A 23391-nucleotide genomic window follows, 5' to 3' on the forward strand; every position below is an offset into this window, starting at 1 on the left:
TTTCGGTGCAAAATTAATGGCACCGAAAATTAGCATCATTTGTTGAATTTTGCTAAAGGGTAAATTACACAATTTAGTCATTGTACTTTAGGATATTTATAAGATTAGTTCTTAAGCTTCAACTATAAATACCCTAGCTCATTTAGCTTCAAAACCATCCCAAAGCATTTTAGCTTTCTTCCAATACTAGAGAATTAACAGACTTTCTTGAGAGTTGTTTTGTCCTTTTTATCAAGAGAGAATTATCATTGTTTTCTCCTTGGTAGATCGAGAGAAATTATAATTCCTATTTTCTCATAGTGAAATTCTTCTACTGTTGCCCGTAGTTTTTACCCTATATTATTTAGGGGTTTGCCACGTAAATTTTGTGTCTCTTTTATCTTTATTTTTATTTTCTCAAATTATTAGTTGCGATTTTGCTCTATCTGATTTTTCTCTATCCGATAGCCGTCTTCCGCAACAAACCCCTCCGGCCAGGAAACACTCTTTTGTTAATTAGGATGCCCTCTGTCAACCGCTTAGTAGAGGTGGTCTTCATATTCACTGTTCATATGATCACAATACCACATTCTTGTGGAAGCTTGGTTATGTCTTGATTACCAGACCTTATGCCCTATGGATCCGTGCGATTCGCCAAAAGTATCTCATGGAGATCTTTGCCCGAATTATATCTTTAGACCTTGTTGCTCTCCCCTTTAGCGAGCCTTATCGCAGACCTGGGATAACTTTCGCGTGAATCTTTGTTGGCTGCCAAGCATGGTTTTCAGAACCGGGCCGGTTAGCGAACCGGCCATGCTACCGGTTCACTGGTTCAACCGGTCGACCGGTCGGAAGAACCGGACGATGTCATAATTATTTAAAAAATTAAATAAAATTACCAAAAATATTTAATAAAAATAATTTTTTATGTCACAAGTCATATTCAAAGGAAGTCATAACATATATAAGTTAAAAACTATAAAATCAAGTGAAACAAAATGATTCAAATTAACTCCAACATAATATTTAAGGTAAAACATATTAAATAATAAATATAATTATATAACTATAATTAAAAAATAAATTTGGTGCTAAAAAAATTATAACAAAATGATATTGTTTGGTTTAATGTTTTTTTAAAAAATAATTCTACATGGCTAAGAAACATAGAAGAGCATCCCAAAAGTCTAAAGAGTAAAAATATGAGAACAAAACAATCTCACATGGCTGAGAAACATAGAAGAGCATTCCAAATAACTTCTATAAATAATAGAGGTAATTTGGCAATCAAAATCATGGAGCCTTTTGGTGAGCATTGAGTCAACTATTCTTTCACTTCAATCAAGCTCGAATTTTAGGCTTCAATCGAGCTTCTAATTTTTTTTAGTTCAAGCCTTTTCGAGTTCAAGTTTCAATATTATATTTCGAGTTCGAGTTAAACTTGATAATTTTTAGCTCGTGAGTTTGAGTCGAGTTGAGCTTACTTTTAAAGTTTTCAAGTTCGAGTCGAGCTCAACAATACTCGAGTTCGACTTGGCTCGTTTAACAAACGACGTCGTTTTGTTTAATTTAAAAAAAAAACAAAATTGGCGGTTTTTTCCCGGTTTTTAGCCGGTCCGGTTCGAAAGGTTCAACGGTTCCGACCGATTCACTAATAGCAGTTCAACTAGTGTAGATTAAATCGGACTAGACATCAATTTCCGATTAAATAAGTTGAATCGGTCGGTCCGGTTTTCAAAACACTACTTCCGGGCAATGGGATGACTATCAACTTTTGGAACGATTGTTGGGTCCCTCCCTAGTTCCTTTACACAACCTTTCATATAATCATGCCAACGTCAGCAGCAGGTTTCTAGACTTCATTGACCAAACTGGGTCATGGGATACCGATAAGCTCCACCGTGTTTTCCCTCATAATATTGTTCCTCACATCTTGGGCATCATTTTTCTCGACTCTCTGAGTAATGAAGATTGTTGCGTTTGGAAATGGCACCCTTCTCATCTTTTCAACATTGACTCTGCTTACGGTGAGATTGTTGAGCACTTACAAGACCCCGTTGACTCGAGTTGGAAAAATGCTAGGACGGTGCCAGTTCCACAATGAATCAGGGTTTTCTTATGGTTGTCTCTCAAAGGTCGTCTCCTCACCAATCTGGAAAGGTACCGTCGTGGACTTGCCTCGTCTCTAAAATGCCCCTTTTGTGCTGCAAATGATGAAATCGGCCTCCATATGTTGCGAGATTGCCCTCTGGTTAGGGATGCCTGTGGGCTTCAGTCATTTCCCCCACCCTTACTCAATCGTTCTTCATGCTTCCTCTCTCGGATTGGATCTCGTCAAACTTAACGCGCAAAGTCAAGTACTTAGGTATGGCTTCTTCTTGGGCTGTTTTTTCTCCTATTTTTCTTTGGCGGATCTGGAAAAAGAGAATATGCTTTGTGTTCAAAGACTCTAGCTTCGCCATCGATGACACTCTCCGATGTAGCATCTCCTGGGCAACCCATGTCGAAGCCTACTGCCAATCCCCAGCTACTCAGGCATTTCGTCAACCAACGATGCATATTTGGCGTCCTCCTGTCTACGTTCAAACATGCCTCAATGTTGACGCGTCGATTGACACCATCTCTGGTCTTGGCACTGTCAGTGAAGTGCTCCGAACGAAAGAAGGTGTTTGGCTCCAAAGCTTCCATAAGTTTATTGGCATCTCATCTCCCCCCATTGCTGAGCTTTGGGGCATCCTCACTGGTCTGCATTTTTCTTGGAACTTTGGAATAGAGGCCATGCAAATTCAGTCTGATAGCTACCAAGCGATTAAGCTGGTTCTCGACCACAATGCTGGCCACACGACCCTGACTGTCGTTCGAGCCATCCATTCCATGTACGCTCGGAGATGGTATACTTAATTCCTCTGGGTTCCCCGTGAAGAAAACATGGTTGCAGATGGTATGGAAAAGCTTGATCTCCCTCGTGGTTACCTGTTTCACTCCTTTTTCACTACTCCACCTCCCTTGCTCAGGACTGTAGCTAGAGACTTATACGGTCCTCCTTACAGCAAGCTTATTATGAGCTAATTAGGTTGCTCAAGACTGTAGCTAGAGACTTGTAAGGCCCACCTTACAACAACCTTGAGCTAATTAGGTTGTCGACTTAAACATATATTACATTGTATTTAACCTAGATCAATAATAAAAGAAACTTATAGCCTGTCAAAAGGCCAATGGTGCTTCATTTTAGGGATCTAAACAAAGCTGCCCTATTAAGGCCCATTCTTCAAAATTGGACGTTTTATTGGACATCCCCTATCAGAACTGAAAAATCCTTTATTGTGTTATGTTATTCTGTTTTCAATTGCACTTTTGGAACATAAGATGGTAACTGATACTGTAGATAATAAAATTTATAAAAAATTTATTTGTTTTATGTGTATTTAAATTTAGGTATTATAGCACAAACAGAATAATCATGATTTAGAGATTATCGTTAAGGTCTCAAATTCAAGCATCAACATCAAATATACGAGGGTATATGAGAATTTATTATCAAACGGTTGAGAATTTATGAACAGATAATACTTTATATTGATTCAAACTAATCAACAGATTTAAATATAAATGTTATAAAAATTACATATATTATCTTGTTCATTTCCATCGTACACATTAACAGTAACTGAATCTGAAATTGTTGCATGAAGTTCTAACGTGGTTTAATTGGCATTATAAACTATCAAATGTTGGATCAAATACAATATCTTTAAATATATATATATATATATATATATATATATATATATATATATATATATTCGATATCCAAATCCCGTCCGTGATTTATGAGTAGGGATAAAAATAAAATTAAAAAATTGCCCAGTTTAATGTTATGATTATATTTGTCAACAATTTCCAAATAAATTGAAACTCTGTACAGATTATACGTGACTTTAATATGTAAATTTTATGTTGAACATGGTTTAGTTTTTCCCTTGGTGTTGTCGCATCTTAATTTCCTTTACGAGGAGCTCAGAATAGAGAAGCTCATTCCATGAATCCGGAACACCAGGAAGGCACCAATGGCTGCAATCTTGGTGCTTTATACTTTCCGTTCTTTCCTTGTCTGACATCCGATGTCCTCGGTGTTTCCGGTAGATCGACGGGTGACCGTCCTTCCGGAAATCTGTCAATCTCGTAATGTTTAAGTATGCGACATGCGTTTTCATCCCTTTCAGCACCGATTCTAACACCAACATCTTGGGTAGATACGGTCTTAGAAGCGTTTTGTTTCTGATCGGCTCCATCTCGGTATCACACGCTCCTCCTGAATTCCACTGCCCCCCACTGGACATCAAGGTTCAAACTATGTTCACCCCTAAGTGAAGGAGAAATGTGCAATGAAAAACCAATGTCAGTTTTATTCCCCTTTACCTGAAATGAACAGCAGAGTATCCCCTGAAGAACACCATGGTCTTCAAAGGATCCACATTGGCATCCACCCACTTAGCCCACGTCGTCAAAGCTTTTCGAAACGCCTCAAGAACGTTCAATTCATCGTAAACATGATCACCTTCTTGATAATAATCTTTCCTACAATACACAATTTGACACCAAAAATAATCATCGAAATTCGCAACAAAAGGAATATAAAAAATTAAAATAAAATAAAATAAACCGACCCTTTAGAAGTTTTCTCATGAGTCCACCAATGCCCGGTGTTGAATACGAGTATATCTGCAGATTTATATCTATCGGATGATCTTCCGACGAGATCGAGCCGGAGCGTCTCCTTCTTGGTTCCATGTCCATCTGGCATTTGCCATTCTCGGACCAAGAACGGCGACACAAAGAACTCGATAGTACAGTTATAATCCTATTCATCATCATCGTAAATTTCATCAAAGATACAATGTGGAACGAAGATTAGCAGATGTCTATCATAAACCATGAATAAAACCTACACTGAAGATGACACAGTAGGAAGGCTCCCCTCGAAAATAATGTCTTCCATGAGCTTCGAAAATATTCTTTGGATTCTTTACAACGCCTCGTAGGATGCAAAGGAGAGATTCCCACATGTTTCTGTTTAAGGAGTCGCCAACAAAAACCACTCGTTTCGCCCGCAAAATCTCCAGCATGTGCCCACCGTTCATTCTTCAAAAACAAAACTTATCAATACTCTTAGCTTCATCAACGATAAACAAAAATCATTGTCTCTCTGACTTCCATGTTAACTTTTAAAAATAATTATTTGTATATTAGAGATAAATCTTTAAAATTCTAAGAGAAAAATTAATTTAAATTTCCAGAGATGATCCTCGGAAGTCTACTCTATCCCTGATCATTTGAAGAAAAGGTTTAGCTTTGTGATTTTGACTTTTTTTAATAAAAAATCCGTATGGGTGGCTGATTAAAAGATTATTTATAATTTGACCAAATGTTTTTTTCATACAATTTAATGACAACCAAACTAAAATTAATAGTCAACAGTGTAGATTATGGATAAATGAAATTATTCTTTCTTTACATGATTAATTCAAAGATGGAAACATGAATATAAATTTGCTAAATATGATTGACTTTTAACTAATGATATCCACTCAAATGTGCTGAAAAGGTATATTCCTTACTTGGTCGATCAATTAGTGAAGAAGAACTATGAAAAACTTGTGTACCTTGGCAAAGTGCACCCTTTAGGCTTCCATTTCCATTTCAGATAACCTTCATCACGCCTTCCATTGGCAAAACAACTAAACTGATGATCCACAAAGGAACAAGACCCGGGTTTATAGAGCGGATACGATTTATCCTTCACCCATTTGCCGTCGAACAAATCGCAATTCATCAATGACTCGACCCAATTATCAGTCCCTTTATTAGACGACGCCCTCGAACTAGAAATCGTGCTCTGATTTGCTACAACGGTGGAGTTTTCAGTGATGGCTGTGCTCCGATTAGCCTTCGAAACCTGTTCCATTTCACCCTGATTGCTTGAAGTAGGCGGGAATGGAGTCTGGGTGTTGTTTGTATTCGTGTTAGGAGGCTGAAAACTCGTGTTTTCCGAACTTATCTTGTCGTAAGAATCGGATTTCGCCGGGGAATTTTCGCTCTGATTAGCTAAACCGGCCCCGTTCTCAGTGACGATTGTAGTTCGATTACCCTCGCGAATTTCTTCCTTTTGACCCTGATTGCTTGTACTAGTAAGATTTGCATGGGAGAACGAATTATGGGTGTTATTCGAACTGGGAGAACGGGTTTCGGGTATCTGCTGTGACGTGTTATCAAACGAAGAAGATGGAGTGTTGGGAAAAAAGTAATCAAAAAGGGAAGGAAATTGGGATCTATAAGAGTCACCGGAATTCGAAAACCAAGGAGAAGAAGAGTTCGAAGAAGGGCTAAAAGCTAAGAAAACAGTGAAACCGACGAAGGCAAACAAGAAGAAAGCAACCGTTCTTCTCGTTTTAATGATTGAAAACAGACTCTTAAACTCTGTTTTAATGTTTGCCCCATTGATAGACATGAGCTTTGCGATTTCCACCATGGAAGAGGAAAGCCTTCACTCCTTTTTTTGAGTCTCGTTGTAAAACTCGGATATAGAATGGAAGTTTGCAGATAAAGAAAATGGGAGAGAGAATGGTGCTTGGGGAGAGGGAAAATTGAACAGTAGGAGATCGTTTATTAGACTTGTACGGGAAAACCAAAGGAAGATAAGGAAGGAATAAAATATTTTAAAGATAAAGGATCAGTTTTCTTGTTAACTTGCATTTTTCAGATTTTACTTTCCTTCTCAATTTATACAAATATTTTAAATTGTTGAAAAATAAATATGGTAAACATTTTCATGACGTTTTTTCTTAAAAAAAATCATTTGTGATCGGTATATGTATCGATTTAACACCGGTCAGATTATATTTCCTGAACTAACACCCATAGCAGTAAAGCGCGCCCCCTGCCTCGCGCTATACGCTGACATGAGTTACACGTGGGTATAGTGCGGCCCCTGATCCGCGCTATACGCCACGTAGGGGTATAGCGCGGATCAAAGGCTGCGCTATACCTTTAATTACTCACCCGTTCACACCCCAATCCTCCCTATAAATATCCCTTCCTCAATCACTTTCATCACACCAGATTCTCTCAAATTCTCTATCTGTTTAAGGTATATTTTATAATATTTTTAATATTATGTATTTAATTTATTTAATTATTTTACTTTATTTAATATTTTACTAATATAATTCTTTTGCAGATATATAACGGAAGGCAGTCTACTTCGCTTGGATGAAAATCATATATCTAGACACTTTGATGATACGGTAACATTTTAACGTTTTAATTTAATTTAAATTATTAGTAATAATTAATTGATTTATTTAATGCATGATTATTAGATTAAGAATTAATTTTAATAATTATTTATTTTTAAGAGAAGAACGTTGTATTAGATCCTTTTATTATGAATCTTAAGTTAGTGATACCTAGCCGTGTCTTGCCGTATTTAGTAGAGGTTGGATTTGGTTACATAGGTAGATATCAGGGTCACTGTAAGATAGAATCAGACCTTATTTCTGCCTTAGTAGAGCGGTGGAGGCCGGAGACCCACACATTCCATCTTCCGTGCGGAGAGTGCACGATCACGCTTGAGGATGTTGCTATGCACCTGGGGCTTCCGGTGGATGGAGATGTGATATCAGGGATAGCTTCTGGTTCTTGGACTACTTTGTGTCGGGATAATCTAGGACGTGTCCCATAAAGTTTTATCGGAGGTAGGATACCGTTAAATTGGTTAGATGCCAATTTTTGGGAGTTGAGCTCAGATGCCTCTGAGGATGATGTTAAGATGTATGCACGGACATACATATTGCAGTTGATAGGAGAGTTGCTGATGTCGGACAAATCGCGCAACCTAGTTCACTGCATGTGGTTGCGACATCTTAGCGACTTTTGTCTCGCCGGATCATTCAGTTAGGGCTCGACAGTTTTGGCTTTGTTGTACAGAGAGATGTGTGGAGCCACTGACTACAGGCGTAATGCTATCGGATGTCTCCTACTGTTGCAGTCTTGGGCATGGTATCGATTGCCCTTTTTATGTCCCGTTGTGAAGAACCCATTCGTATTTCCACTACTTTTGAGGTAATTATAAAACTGATTTTGTATATTAATAATTTTATACAGCGTATAATAAATTTTTTTCCTTGAATAGGTGGTCTACTGATAGGAAAAATCATCAGGAGCTACCTGATGATTTAGAAAAAATTAGGGTGTTAATCGATCAGAAGGCTGACACACAGGTATGAATTTTAATGTTTAAAAATCAATTTTAGATTATAGTTATATAATTAGATTATTATTTTGATAAAAATTATATATTATTTGTTTTAGTTTGAATGTGTGCCATATTCTACTGATGATGTGAGGGCGGTGATCCCACCTGAGTTGAGGGGTCCATCAAATGTTTGGATGGCGATGATCCCTCTGATATGTTATGCGATCGTCGAGTGACACTCCACTGATCGCGTGCTCCGGCAATTTGGTTGTTTTCAACCAATTCCGAAAGCACCTCGCAATATGGACGAGTTGCATAGCTTAGATAGAAGCGGCAAGACAGATACAGATTGGCTGGTGAGGCATCATGAGTGGGTCGTGTTGTGGGAGGATCGACATCGGCGCCTTCCACGTAGAGAGCCCATTTTTACTGACTTCTTGATGTATGCTGAGGATTATTATGAGTGGTTCAATAGTAACGAGAAATCGTTTCTACTTCCCGAGGATGCACGAGGGTAGACTTTTCCACGACGTCGACAGAGACGTTCACCGACACAGCACCATCGTCCCCCAACTCGTGGACGGAGAGCAGGTGCTTCCGGTTCATTCTCAGCTACACTAGCAGGACCTTCACAGTAGCCACCGCAGCCATTTATGATGCCGCAACCATATATGATGCTGTCATCGCCTTTCCATTACCAGATGTCGCCGCCGCCTTCACCTGATTTTATGACCCCGCCACCGCCACCGTCACAGATGATCCCTCTTGGAGGCTATTATGGGTCTATGTTTGCAGATCTGACTTGGGGTTCATATGTTAGATATTTGGCGGGTTCAGCCTGATCACCCATGGCTGCAGCACAAACACCTCCTGTACAGTTTTCACACTCAGCGATGTCTGAGTTTTCCCATTTTTCCCAGTTTTCACAGGCTGGTGGGATAGTCAGCCATACACCTCCAGTGTCCTTATTTTATGGAGGTGCTTCATCGTCATCAGCTCCTCATCAACCTAATGTACCTGCTCAGGACGACAACGACGACGACGACGATGATGACAGCGAGGAGTCAGAACCAGTGATATGAAGAAATCCTCCTCGATACCGACAGCCACCGCCCTGCGGAACACATTCACGACTCATGCATCGATAGATTTTTTTTATATTTGTATTTACTTTATTTTGTTTAATTGTAATTTTTTATTATTTCTCATTTAATACTTACTTTATTTTGTTAAATTTGTTGGATTTTTTAATATATTTCAGTTAATTTTGTTTATTACCATTTAATATCAGTTATTGTAATTTGGTTATCATTTACCATTTAATTCTTATTGTAAGTTTGTTGTATTTAAATACCAAATTGTTATTAGTTTGATAAAATTTAATGATTGTGTTCGTTTTTTTAATCTTCATCAGAGATTATCGAATGACATTAACTTGAAGTAAATGCAAATTAAAATACAAGAATTATTATTTGATAAACAAATACATCATTTCCTCATCAATTGTTACTTGATGACAACAGAAGTGGACATGTTTTTCTAGTGTGTCCTGGGTTTCTATAATGCCCACATCTTCTGTCTTGTCTAAATCTTTCTCGAATATCCATATCGCAATGAATTTGATTGGATTTTGGATGACCACTCTCCCTCAATAAACTCGAATTTGGTACAATCGGAAGCCAATCTTGAACCTCATCAGGGTCTTTGTCATTACCTATGGGGGGAAACTCAAATTCGTATACCTTAAAAACTTCAGATAGTAGGTATACGGGATCCACAAAATGGCGATAGTCTTGACGTATATGCGAGCAAGCTGCTATCACATGAGAGCATAGATACTTCAGATCTTGAAAAAACCCGCAGTTGCACGTTCTGTCTCTTAGATTTACTCTTAACGACACAGCTTCAATCCCTTGAAGAGGTCGCGACAACTCTGTGACACGAAACATTCCATGCCTTCTAGAGAAGCTTGTTACATACATTCCGTTTGATGCAACAATTTTTTTCTATAGATCTGCAACTAATCTAGGGTGATAGACATGACCGCCTTGCATCCAGGTTTGAGCTTGTCTCCCGAGCTTTGCAAAAAATGCCCCCAAACAAAAATATGTAGTTTTTACCAAAGCCGCTACAGGTAAGTGACGTGCACCCTTTAAGGTTGAATTGATTACCTCAGCCAAGTTGGTCGTCATGTGTCTATATTGATATCCACCATCATATGCGTTCGTCCATATTTCTTTATCGATGAGGCTGATGTAATCGTATCCTTCCTCGTTCTTCACCGCAAATCTTGAAGCATTGATTCAAACGTTCGAGGAAGTTGTTCGTAACCTGATCAAAAAATGTATAACTTACTAACTTGCTTTCTTTGCAAAATTAAAATGATCAAAAAATGTATAACTTACTAACTTGCTTTCACTTACCCATGCGCACAATTAATTGGCGCTAATCATTCTTCTTGTACCTTCCATGATAGTTCGCAGCAATGTGTTGGAGACAATACCTATGTTAGACAAAGGGTGGTTACCACATTGGACCCAAAGACTCCATTGCTGCTTTAATCCCAGCTCCGCGATCTGAAATGACACAGATGTTTTCCCTCGTGATAACATGTGCACGTAAATTTTGGAGGAAAAAAGCCCAAGAATCTTTATTTTCTCATTCGACAAGAGCAAAAGCAACTGGAAGAATGTTGCAATTGCCATCTTGGACAACTGCCAATAATAAAACTTGCTTGTATTTTCCATAAAAAAAAGTCCCGTCGATTTGGACCACAGGCTTGCAGTATTTGGCAGCATTAACGCACTGTGGGTAACTCCAAAAAACCCGGTAGAATTGGCTTTGATCGCGAAGAACTCGATCATTATGGTATGCATAGGAGGTTTTGAAGTCCACAATTATCCCAGGATTCAACGTCCGCACCAGCCTAAACCAACCTGGAAGTTCGTTGTAAGATGCATCCCATTCGCCATGAAGTTTAACAATGGCATTTTGTTTTGCTAACCAAACTTTTTTATAGGAGATAGTGTACCCATACTGCGATTGTATAGCTGAAATCAACACTGCAACAGCTATATGAGAGCTTATTTTTACCATAGGCATGATGGCTTGGCATATCATTTCAGAGTCCAAGTTGGGATGATCTTGGTTGACCCCTTTAGCACAACATGTGTGAGGACTATTGTATACTGTTAGTTCCCAAATGTTGTTTTTCCTCTTCATTTTCGATACGCGAACCATCCAATTGCATCCGTTTTCGCGTCGGGCACAGTAGCATACATATTTTTCGGTCGTCGATCAGTTGACTCTGGATTGAACAGAATTACAGATATTATAATTTTTTATAGCCATCATCGCTTCTTCTTTGCTTGAAAACTCTATGCCCAAAGATAGCTCACCATTATTTATTGATGAGTAATATCCATAGTCACCGAGATTAGGCATATCCGCAAATTCTGGCCCGTACATTGCACCATAATCAGCTTTATACATGTGTGCAGGAGGGTCAGTTTATGTCACATTTCCTGGAACTTCATCTACATCATCATCATCGGAGTTGAATTGCGGTGATTCTGGGTGAATGAATAGTCCGGTCTCAGCACCATCCGCACCAGGCTCACGAAGCGGTTCTTCTGGTGGAGATGATGGTTCCTCCATGCGCTCCACATTTAGGTCGAAGAACCTACTACTTGCATGTCTTCCCCTTGAACTAAAAGGCATATTGACATTGAGATCGAAAAAGTTCGCAATTGAATGCCTCCCCCTGGAGCTTGAAGCCATCGTGTCAAATGGAAACTGCACAGATTGTTGCGTCGATGACATCTCCATATTAAGGTCAAAGAAATTTGCAGATGAATGTCTTCCCCTTGAACTGGATGCGGTGTTGCCATACGGATTGTTCGTAGACCCACCTCAGTACATATCGCAAGGAGTTGTAGATGAATATCTCCCCATTATGGCATTAAAATCATTACACATTACTATAGTCGGGCTGTCAACTTGATCAACTTATTCAGCCAGCCCATAGTGGGAGCTTAATGATTGACCCCGAACAGTACGCACTTGAACAAAATGTGCGTACATCTCAATAGAGGCGTCTGAATAATTACTTTGAGCTTCAACCATCATTTGAACATCATCATTGTTCGAAAGTTCGAACGTTGTATAAGTTAATGGCAACAATGATGTTGAAAATCTGTACTGCAACTACGACATTCTTCTACTACTTCCAACATGAATCTTCCTCGAAATCTTCGTTATCAGCTCCTCAAGAGTTATGTTTCTCTTGAATGATATTTTAACATGCTCATTTGATACGAAACCAACGCCAGTTTCATCTTCTCGAATTTCACCATCATAATAAACAATAGCTGAAAGTCGCGTCATTCTTTGAGTTTAAAAGTACAGCAATATTATATCTGCAAAAAAAAAATAACTGAAACAAACCTGATTAAATAAATTATAAATGAACGAAAATATAACACAATAAATTTTTTACACATCAACGTAAATAATTTAAATAATATAATTTTATATTATTACATGCACCGCAAAACTATTTCGACGTATGCTCCCGCTTTTCAATTTTAAAAACATAAAAATTAATTGAAAATAATTAGTATAATATTTTTCAAATAATGATAATAAATAATAAGTATAATTAAAAAATTATAACAAAATTACCTTATAACGAAAAATCGCACGAACTTCTAAATCAAATATGAGAAGATTGCCAGAATTATTACTCGTTGACGGAATTATTGTATTAATTTATAAGTTGAGAGGAGAGATGCGAGGATATGTGAGAAATTTAACTGGCGGAGGAGTGTATTTATAATCATATAAGGCGCGGTACATGCACCGCGCTATATGTAATTATTCAGATAAAATATATAGCGCGGACCAGGGACCGCGTTAAATATAATTCACCCCTACGTGGCGTATAGCGCGCCCCCTGATCCGCGCTATACCCCTACGTGGCGTATAGCGCGGATTAGGGGGCGCGCTATACACACGTGTAACCCATGTCTGCGTATAGCGCGGTGCAGGGGGCGCGCTATACCCCACGTGACGCCAAATCAGCATATAGCGCGGTTCAGGGGGCGCGCTTTACTGCTACGGGTGTTAGATCGGGAAATATAATATGACCGGTGTTAGATCAGTAAATATACCGATCACCGGTGATTTTTCGAGAAATACACCCATTTTCATATTTATTTCTTAAATCCTATTGAGAATTATTATAAATGTTGAAAAATAAATTAGTATTAACTATCCTCTAACACAATCTCAACTCTATAAATTTAAAATAATATATATTAATTGCTAAATTTTAATCGATTATTCAACATGTGATATGCGTTAGTTTTTTTTAATGATGTAATAGTTTAAAATAAAATTTTAAAATATATAGTATATATATAAAAGAATTAAAATTTAAAAATATTTTTATTCATACATTTATTAAAAATCAGAATTTATTTTTAATTAAATTAATGTTATTTTAAAAATTATTTATTGGTATTTAATATATTAATTAATTACTCTAGATCGAGTTTTGCATATACCTAATCTAGGGACAATCCTCTCAATCAATTTGCTCTAATCGAAATTGTCAATATTCGAACCCTTGAATTTTTTAATGAATCTTATATCACATTTTAGTAAACCAACTTATTATTGATAATTTGATTAATACTATTAATTATCGAGTTCAAGAATTGTTTATTAAGTTAACATAAATATAGAGTAGTATCTATTCTAATTGATTCAAAACTTTTAAATTTAATCTAAAACTTTATTAAAAATATAAAAGCATATATTATTATTATAGTCTTTTTAATAATCTTAAGATTATTATAAAATAATATTTATTTAGAATATTTCTTAATTATCGACAATATACATTTTACTAACTCTCTTTAGAGAGAACATCGTTCTCTTCAATTATAATATTATTATAATCTTTTAAATAAAATTTAGTAACTTCTTTTAAGTTAAAGCAAAGGTAATAAAAAGTAGTTTAAGAATAAAGAGTGTATATATGGAGGGTCAAAAAAACCTTTAAATCGAGTTATGGGATCGGAGGAGATTTTTTAATAATATTTTTTTACAATAGTGTTTTCAAGATTAACTTTTAGATAAAGTTCGTCCTTTTTTTCTTTCCAAAAATACATCAGAGGTAATTATAACCTTAAAAAAAATTTAATATGATTATTGTATTTTTTTTAATATGAGCTTTAAACACATAAAATAAATTTAATGTGATCATTTAATTAATGATTTTCATCGTTTAATTGTTATGATTTTAGTTTGATAATTCACGATATTGATATGACGATTCATGATATTGATGTGACACTTCATTTATTATGTTTGAGTTACCAATTTGACCCATCTGTCATATTATCCGTTACGTTATCAATCACTGTGGACTGTTACATCAACATTGTGAACTATCACGTTAACACCGTAACAGTCAAATGACGAAAAAAATTAGTTAAATGATCACATTAAATTTATTTCTATAGTATTGACGTAACAATATGTTAAACATGAGTAAAGCATACAAAATATGTAAAAAAATTATTCATTTCTCTTATGTATTCACAAAACATTATAGAAAGTATTTATACATGACATGTAAACTAAGCTAATTAGCTAATAGATTGTAACAGACTTGCAACTAACTAACTAACTAGTTTACAACTCAACAGTCTCCCTTGAGTTGGTGGGTAAAAAATAGGGTAATCTATGTCAAATACCATTTATCTTTATGTTCGGGATCGAAAATGTCACTGACGTTTCAATTTTACCAATTTTAGCACGGACGTTTATGTTTCACTTCAATTTTACCACTCCGCCGTTAATCCATTAACAACACAGTGACATGGCATTTATGGGCCATGACGGTGATGACGTGGACGGCTTACCAAAACGACGTTGTTTCAACACAACTATTTTGATGCTCAATAAAGACAAAATGACGGCGTTTTGCTTGAAAAAACTATTGAAATATTATTCAACTATAGGGACTTAAACCCCAAACCTCTTGAAATTAAAGGGAATGCTTAACCATTGAACTACATTATATTCTTCTGTTATGTTTTCTATAAAAGTTTTAATATGAAAATATTAAAAACATTCCTAAGTGAAAGGAATAAATGGGTTCTAAGCTCACTCATTCCTACCTAACCATAACCAGTCAGACTTGTGTGACGTAGCTGTCAATTTTATAAACAAAGACAATAGCTTACCAACCTGATACAAGTGTTTTAGATCCATTGTATTTCGTATTACAGGATCCACGATGTCTGGGAGTTTAGATCTGTCAGTAAGCTGAGGCATGACATGTGTTCAATAATGGATATGGCATCAGATTTACAAACAACCCTTCATTTTTTTAAGTGAATCATCGTAAGAGCAAGGCATACGTACCCTTGTGACAATAGATTGGCACTGAGCTGGTGCCAGTTTTTCCATAGGCTTTCTTCCCAATAGAAGTTCCAGCAGCACAACACCAAATGCATACACATCGCTCTTATCTATTAATTTACCTACAAAAAACACCAGATAACACTTTCAGATAATTTGCACAACATGCCATATAATTCAGATTTAGCTTATATACCATCTAAAAGGTATTATGGGGCAACATAACCTAAAGTACCCGAAAGCTTCAGATTATTTTTGTTATGGGCTGCATCAGTTACTACAAGACCGAAATCCGAGAGCTGTATCGAGACGAAATGGAAAGAAAGTGAGCTCCAATAGATAATACAAGACCAAAATGGAAAGCAACATAATCATTACCTTCGCGTTGAAGTTTCAATCCAAAATAATATTTGATGATTTCAGATCTCTATGGATGACTAGTGGGTTGCAATGTTCATGCAGATACTCCAATCCTTTGGTCAACAAGTGTTATTTTTTAAAACCATCGTCATTAACCAAGAGGAATAAGTAAAAATGAAAATAAAGCCTTACCTTGTTGTATCCAAAGCAATTTTCATCATTCTATCCCATGTTAATGAAGACCCCTGAGAAAGTCCTGAGATGTAATTTAAAATTTTCCAGAAACAATAATTAACATATATCCTTTTATATTGGTGAGTTCTTAAGTTGTTCATGAGAGTCGAAGAGGGAGAGAGAGTGCTTACCATGTATCTGAGTTTCCAAGGAACTATTCTGCATTAATTCATAAACAATAAACCTTGATTCACTTTCACTGCTAAAAACCAACAATGATATTATGTTGGGATGCTTAAATTTACGTAGCAAATCCACCTCATTCTGCAATTCCATACAATATAACTCAACATAAAAAATGAATATGAAATCTTCGAAAACACATAAAAGGGCTGATAATTTTTTTAATAATACATGAAATTCTTTTTCTGCATCCTGATTTTTACGGTCCAACTTCTTAACAGTAGCAAAAGAACCATCATCGAATTGAGCCTTGTAAAAACACCCAAATCCATCCTCACCCAGAATATTACCTTGATGAAACTTGTCTGTAGATTTTTCAACCACCTTATAATCCATGAATGATGCATTATTTTCCTTAGAAACTATCATTGTAGGCTTGAATTTACCAAAAAATGGTGTCAGTCCAACCCCTTTTTCAGCATCTTCAAATCCAAAACCACAGAAAGAAGGGGAAACATAGGGAAAAAAAGCATCAATTCTAAACCCTAACTCTCAAAGTCTCAGAACTATGAAGAAAAACTGAAACAGTATGGGGTGAAAAGAATATACATGAGCTCTTCCCATCATTTCTGGTGGATTTGCGTGAATTCTTACTGTAATAAACCCATAAACAAAACAACGAAGAGATAATTGCAGCCAAGGAAGAGCAAGCAAGAATGAGAGCTATTGCCATTTTCTTGGGCGGATCCTTCTTTTTGTGCTCCTTACTTCCCAGTTGAAATCATGATATCTCATTAAACCACTTTATAGAGTCAAAAGCATAACTTTTCTCAGGTAATACAAATGTTACGTGGATTAAATAACTTTAAAAAAGTCATCCATGTCATCGTCGTCACGACCATCCATACCATGTCATCGTGTCGTTAACGGATTAACAGCGGAGTGGCAAAATTGAAGTAAAACATAAACGTCCGTGCTAAAATTGGTAAAATTGAAACGTCAGTGACATTTTCGATCTCGAACATAAAGATGAGTGGTATTTGACATAGGTTGCCCTAAACAATATTTTTAACCCAACTTAGATAGTAAATAACTATGTTGCTGCACTACTAGCCCTTTCGTCCTGTTGACACATGCTCAGCTTCGATGACCCCTTTTTTTATCTTCTCCCTAATAGAATGGCAATCTATTTCTCGTTGCTATCTGTAATGCTGTTTTGCTCTCACAGTACAATTTTACTGGTTTCACAGTTTCTACACCAATTTCAGTTAATAAGCCTATCAACCATGTGATCTCAGCTATTGTTGTTGCCATCCTTCGGTATTTTGCTTCAGCAGAAGACATAGATACAGTACATTGCTTCTTCGATTTTCATAAGACTAAAGAATCCTCAAGCTTTATACAAAACCTAGTAATATACTTCATTGCCATCGGACATCCTGCCCAATCAGCATCACAATATGTTTTTATTTGATTATCACCAGAATCCTTCAACAATATTCCAAGACCAAGTTCCTTCTTGACATACCTTACTACCCTTAAGGCCCCCTCCAAGTGCGACTGCTTTGGCTGTTGTTTTGCCTCGTTGTTGTTGTGCCTTCATTAATCCAAATGGGCAAGTTTCGACGTTGCATCGAAAAAGAGGGAGCATTGTTGGAATTTGGAAAGGGCCGGAGGGGCTTGTCTTCTTTCATGTTTCCCCTCATTTTCTGGGTTTTTGTAGGGTAAAATCCAATTGAATAACGGTGGATTTGCTTGTAAGTTGGGATGAAGTTTTGTTTTTTATTCTGTTCTCGTCTCGTATTTTGGTTGCTTTTTTGTGGTTATTTGTTTCATCAATCCTGAGATATTTCTTGTTTCTGCATGATTCAATTTTATGTTTGATTGAAATTGAAAGACTTTTCATTAAAAAAAAACTAGGAATGTTGCTTTCTTAGATGATCATGTTATCAAGAAAGGTAGCTTGTAGTAACCTGGGTTCTATTTTGATTGATTATATAGCGTATTTTGTTATAAGAGCTTTCAAAGAGTTCTCATATTATGTTCTGCTTGTCTTATTTTTTCTGGATGTTCGCTTTGGCATGTTTTGTTCGAGTATCTTTCTTATGGGTGACATCTAGTTTATATCCTTTATTACAGGGGAATAGAGAGTGAGGTGTTTCGAAAATAGGTGAATATATTTGGAGTAGCAATGGCTCCTGGTGGCAGTGCTTGCAAAGAAGTTATTGAATCTCTTCCCACTGTTGCAGACTATGATGTTGGTATAACAAAACCCGAGAGTAATCCTACAACAACAAAAAGATCTGTTGGTTTCGTTGGCAAACATGGAGTTCATTCAAACAATGGTGTTTATGAGCTCCTTGAGTGTCCTTTATGCAAAAAATGATGTACCCTCCGATTCACCAGTTTTTTTTTCTCATAGTATTTTCTTTTACCTTTTTTCATTCTTTTTCCTATTAGTTTTTTGCTTTCATATGCTTCTATGGTAATAAGTGATGATATGTATGCCAGAGTGAAAATGGCGGCAAAGAGCTGGCTATTATGTCCTATTAGATTAGGTTTTTCAGTTATGTAATCATGAAGTGTACAGAGTCAAGCACAAGAACGGTTTATGGACATACTGTTAGAGTGGAGATGGGAATGTAATCATTGTGCTTGTAAATTGGTTTGGGAGGAATTGTGAATGTTTTGTAACTTTGTCGAAACATAGGCTCGTTTGGTCTTTAGTGAAGTATCGTTAGTTTTTATGCGGATTTTGACTATGGTAAAGAAAATTTGTTCTTAACATTAAATTTGTAAAAGAATATTCTGTTACTGAATTTTATAAGGTTTGTGTTCAATCTTCTTTTTCAGTGCCCAAATGGACACACTTTGTGTTTGAACTCAAGATTAGAGTGCACAATTGTTGTCCGTCATGACACTATGATATTGGAAATATAAGGTGTTTAGCTTTGGAGAAATTTGCGGAATCCTTGGAACTCCCTTGTAAATAACAGAGCCTTGGTTGCCATGATATTTTCCCCTATTACGGCAAGCTTAAGCATGAGCAGCACTGTCGGTTTCGTCCCTACCATTGCCCCTATGCATAGGTCACATCCCAACCCTCGTTGCGCATCTCAAGGATGATCACAAGGTCGACATGCATGATGGGTGTACCTTCAACCATCGATACGTGAAATTGAAACCACATGAGGTTGATAATGCAACATGGATGCTTGCTGTAAGTTTATGCTACAGCCTACAATACATGACAATCAATGTTCCTATGCTGCTCCCGGAATAGTTATTTGTGAATTGCGATAAACATTAGGGTTATTGAAGTTATAGTTAATGCTACTCTCAAACTGCAAATCTTATGATTTGGAAACGATTCCTATACATACTCTTTAACTTTCAATGCAATCTGTCATAATGTGTTCATCTACTGTTCTTAATATCAAATTAAACCCTGAATTTCTGTGAATCCTGGTTCTACTTTTTTAATGTTAACATGGTGTGCAGGTGTTTAATTGTTTCGGAAAACAATTCTTCTTGCATTTCGAGGCTTTCCAGATCGGGATGGCACATGTATATATGGCCCTTTTACGTTTTATGGGTGACGATAATGAAGCAAAAATGTTCATTTATTGTTTGGAAGTTGGTGCCAATGGTCATAAGCTAATATGGAAGGGGATTCCCAGGAGCATCCGGGACAGTCATCGGAAAGTTCACGACAGTCAGGATGGACTTATTATCCAAAGGAATCTAGCTCTCTTTTTCTCTGGTGGCGATAGGCAAGAGCTGAAGTTGAGGGTAACTGGCCGCATATGGAAAGAAGAATGAGATGGAAAACCGTGTAGAATTCAGGTTATATCTACAGTTTTCGAAAATTTCCCAGTCTCGTTTGCAAACAGATGAAGCTTTCGGTTTTCTCCCTCGATTAGGGCTTTCTTTTGCTTAGTGTAGGAAATCATAGTTTATTTGACGCAATTTGGTTGCTTAAAGTTCAATGCACCCTGTATGCAGAGTTCCTGCTGAATCCTTGAAAGGCTTTTGCCATCTATTTTGCAAACCCAGCTTGATTTTTCCTGCAAATTTTCCGAGAAAAAAATGTAACGTCCCTACTCGACCTGGAAGTTCGCTCAGACAGGAGACTTTGCACTCTGATATCGAAGCAAAATTGGACTAAATTTAATCTTCTACAAGTTTTATCAGCCAATCCAAACAATTAGGGATCACATTGCAAACATGCAAAAAATAATCATACCAATAATAGATTTATCACCGGATATGATGTTTCAATAATAACTAATGAAAAATGTTTACACATATAGGGATTATTTTAAAATAGGTATAAAAGTTGTGTGGCAGACCCAAGTTATACCAATAAATTACATTTTTATAAACAATTAAGTGAGCTTCGTGTCTAATAATAATTAAATATGAATGCAGCAAAAATAATAACTAATAGTAACAATATCATTCAGACATTCTTAATAAAACATATAATTACAGCATTCATATCGTTAATTAAGGACATTATCATAGTAAGCGTTTATCTGATTACAATTTTTCCAATAATTTTTAAAACTTGCTGTCAAAACAGATTTTCTGGGTAGATTACTAATAATTTGTTCTAACTTATATATTATGCTCATAACCTCTTGATTCCTAGCATCGAAACAGTCATCACAGATGGGTTGATCATGTTACTAGCAATTTTTCTCATTTAGACATGTTATTGACAATTGATTCAACATATTAATTTAACCAATACGAGATTCATTTTACGATGATAAAATTTATTTAAACCTAGTCTTCAGTTTTTTCTCTTTTTAGTTTTATTGTGAAGTTAGGATAAAAGCCGACTACAAATAGAAAATACGAAAAATAGGGGAAAAAATTGGAATTGAAATAAGAGACATGCAAACGTGAACCCACGTAGAATTAGGTTAGTTTAAAGATGAACGGTTAAAGTATAAAGAGAGCCGAGTTCGTCGCAAAACAATGAACAAACAAGCGTGTGTGTTCCAAAAAACAGCAAAGGGGGAGCATTAACCTAAAAGAAGAACGAAACAACCTTGCAAGAATTCTCTCTCTTTTCTTTTTCCCCCCTTACATTTGTTTCGTTTCTTCTCTGTCATCAGCCTCTACCCTCCCCCACCCTCTCTATTCAGCTTTTCATAGATTATTATTATTATTACCATTTCCATTTTATTTTTCGATCATAGCTTTCCAGGTATGTTTCTCATGCTTTGATTAGATTATAAATGTTGGGATTCTAATGATTTTAATTTTCCATGCAGCGTTGAATTCAATCTAAAAGAGTTATCTGCATGAAAAAAGCTAACAATTTAACATCCTAAGCTATGTCTTGCTGCGGAGGTGCGGAGGAGGAGCTCGACCGTCCACCACCGAACCAATATCAAGCTCCGCCTAGTCAATACGGTGGTGCCGGTGATTGCTCCCTGCATGCCCCCAATGTTATATTTTGGTTAAATTACGGTTTTGGTCCTTATTAATTTTATTTTTACAGCGAGTGGAAGAGGAAGAGGAGAGCCAAGGGGTGGCCCGACGACAAAAAGTGGGGCAGGTTCTGAACAAGTTCTACCGATTGAAATACCAGCCATTCCATTAGAAGAGTTAAACCGGATGACTGATAACTTTGGGCAACAATCTTTGATCGGAGAGGGTTCTTATGGCCGAGTTTTTTATGGAGTTTTAAGTGATGGTCAGCCTGCAGCTATTAAGAAACTCGACACTGGTTCTTCTCCTGAACCCGATTCTGACTTCGAAGCACAGGTTTAGTCGGGACTTTTTTTATAAAAAAAAATTAAACAGCTTCAAATATTTCGTTGACGCTTAAATCTATGATTTTTTTTTTATCAGTTATCAATAGTTTCTAGGCTTAAACATGATCATTTCGTGGAGATGTTGAGGTACTGTTTGGAGGATAACAACAGAATCTTGGTATATCAGCATGCAACAAAGGGATCTTTACATGATGTATTGCATGGTAAAATTTAAATTCTCAGTTTCACCATTCATCTGAAGAAGAAGGATTCATTTTTATTATGTTTGATTTATTAGGGAGGAAAGGAGTACAAGGGGCTGAACCGGGACCAGCTCTAACATGGAACGAAAGGGTAAAGATTGCATTCGGTGCTGCAAAAGGACTGGAGTATTTGCATGAGAAGGTTCAGCCATCGATCGTCCATCGTGATGTGCGATCGAGCAATGTGCTCCTTTTCGATGATTTCGTGGCCAAAATTGCCGATTTCAACTTAACGAATCAATCTTCCGACACCGCAGCTCGACTCCATTCTACTAGAGTCTTAGGTACCTTTGGCTACCACGCCCCAGAGTATGTCTTTCATTTTTTCAACATAATTAACACAGAGTTTGGTCAAATTTTTTTTAACTTTGTTTCGTTTCTAGGTATGCTATGACAGGTCAAATAACACAGAAAAGTGATGTATACAGTTTTGGAGTTGTTCTTCTTGAGCTCTTGACAGGGAGAAAACCAGTAGATCATACAATGCCCAAAGGACAACAAAGTCTAGTTACTTGGGTATATCTTATTTTCCCCTTTAAATACATACATAAGTTTGCGTCCCTTTAAAAGGCGTATCTAACTCATTTTTCAGGCAACTCCAAGATTGAGTGAAGACAAGGTCAAACAATGTGTGGATCCCAAGCTAAACAATGACTACCCACCAAAGGCAATCGCCAAGGTTGTATTTCTCTCGCGTATCTAATTAAAATAAATAAATAAATAATAAACACTAATTTCCAACCATGATATATGCTTACATGTTGGGGGGTTTTGTATTTGGCTATTACATCAGCTAGCAGCGGTTGCAGCACTGTGTGTCCAGTACGAGGGAGATTTTCGGCCAAACATGACAATCGTTGTCAAAGCTCTTCAGCCTCTTCTAAATGCAAGACCAGCAGGAGCAGAACCTCCTCCACCATCATAATGTATATATATATATATGTGTGTGTGTGTGTTATTTCCCATGTAATAA

General features: G+C 36.7%; 2 protein-coding genes and 2 pseudogenes across 2 annotated transcripts; 2 read left to right on the forward strand and 2 right to left on the reverse strand.

Moving 5' to 3' along the window:
• Positions 1–3887: 3887 nt before the first annotated feature.
• On the reverse strand, positions 3888–6674 carry LOC120128896 (protein trichome birefringence-like). The gene is made up of 5 exons (XM_039146504.1): positions 5643–6674; positions 4929–5121; positions 4647–4840; positions 4399–4557; positions 3888–4311 (listed from the first exon to the last, which is right to left on the reverse strand). Exons 1-5 carry the CDS (start codon positions 6506–6508, stop codon positions 3948–3950), a joined length of 1776 nt encoding a protein of 591 aa, XP_039002435.1. The 5' UTR covers positions 6509–6674; the 3' UTR covers positions 3888–3947.
• A 7939-nt stretch (positions 6675–14613) lies between these two features.
• LOC120128637 lies at positions 14614–17987 on the reverse strand (annotated as a pseudogene).
• Positions 17988–18459: 472 nt separating this feature from the next.
• Positions 18460–20434, forward strand: LOC120128898 (annotated as a pseudogene).
• A 1245-nt stretch (positions 20435–21679) lies between these two features.
• Positions 21680–23378, forward strand: LOC120128900 (probable protein kinase At2g41970). The gene is made up of 7 exons (XM_039146506.1): positions 21680–21820; positions 21900–22165; positions 22253–22379; positions 22454–22727; positions 22802–22934; positions 23011–23097; positions 23212–23378. Exons 1-7 carry the CDS (start codon positions 21733–21735, stop codon positions 23341–23343), a joined length of 1107 nt encoding a protein of 368 aa, XP_039002437.1. The 5' UTR covers positions 21680–21732; the 3' UTR covers positions 23344–23378.
• Positions 23379–23391: the final 13 nt, after the last annotated feature.

The sequence above is a fragment of the Hibiscus syriacus genome, unplaced genomic scaffold (genome assembly GCF_006381635.1).
Source record: "Hibiscus syriacus cultivar Baekdansim isolate YM2019G1 unplaced genomic scaffold, ASM638163v2 tig00110482_pilon, whole genome shotgun sequence".
NCBI classification, from domain to species: domain Eukaryota; kingdom Viridiplantae; phylum Streptophyta; class Magnoliopsida; order Malvales; family Malvaceae; genus Hibiscus; species Hibiscus syriacus.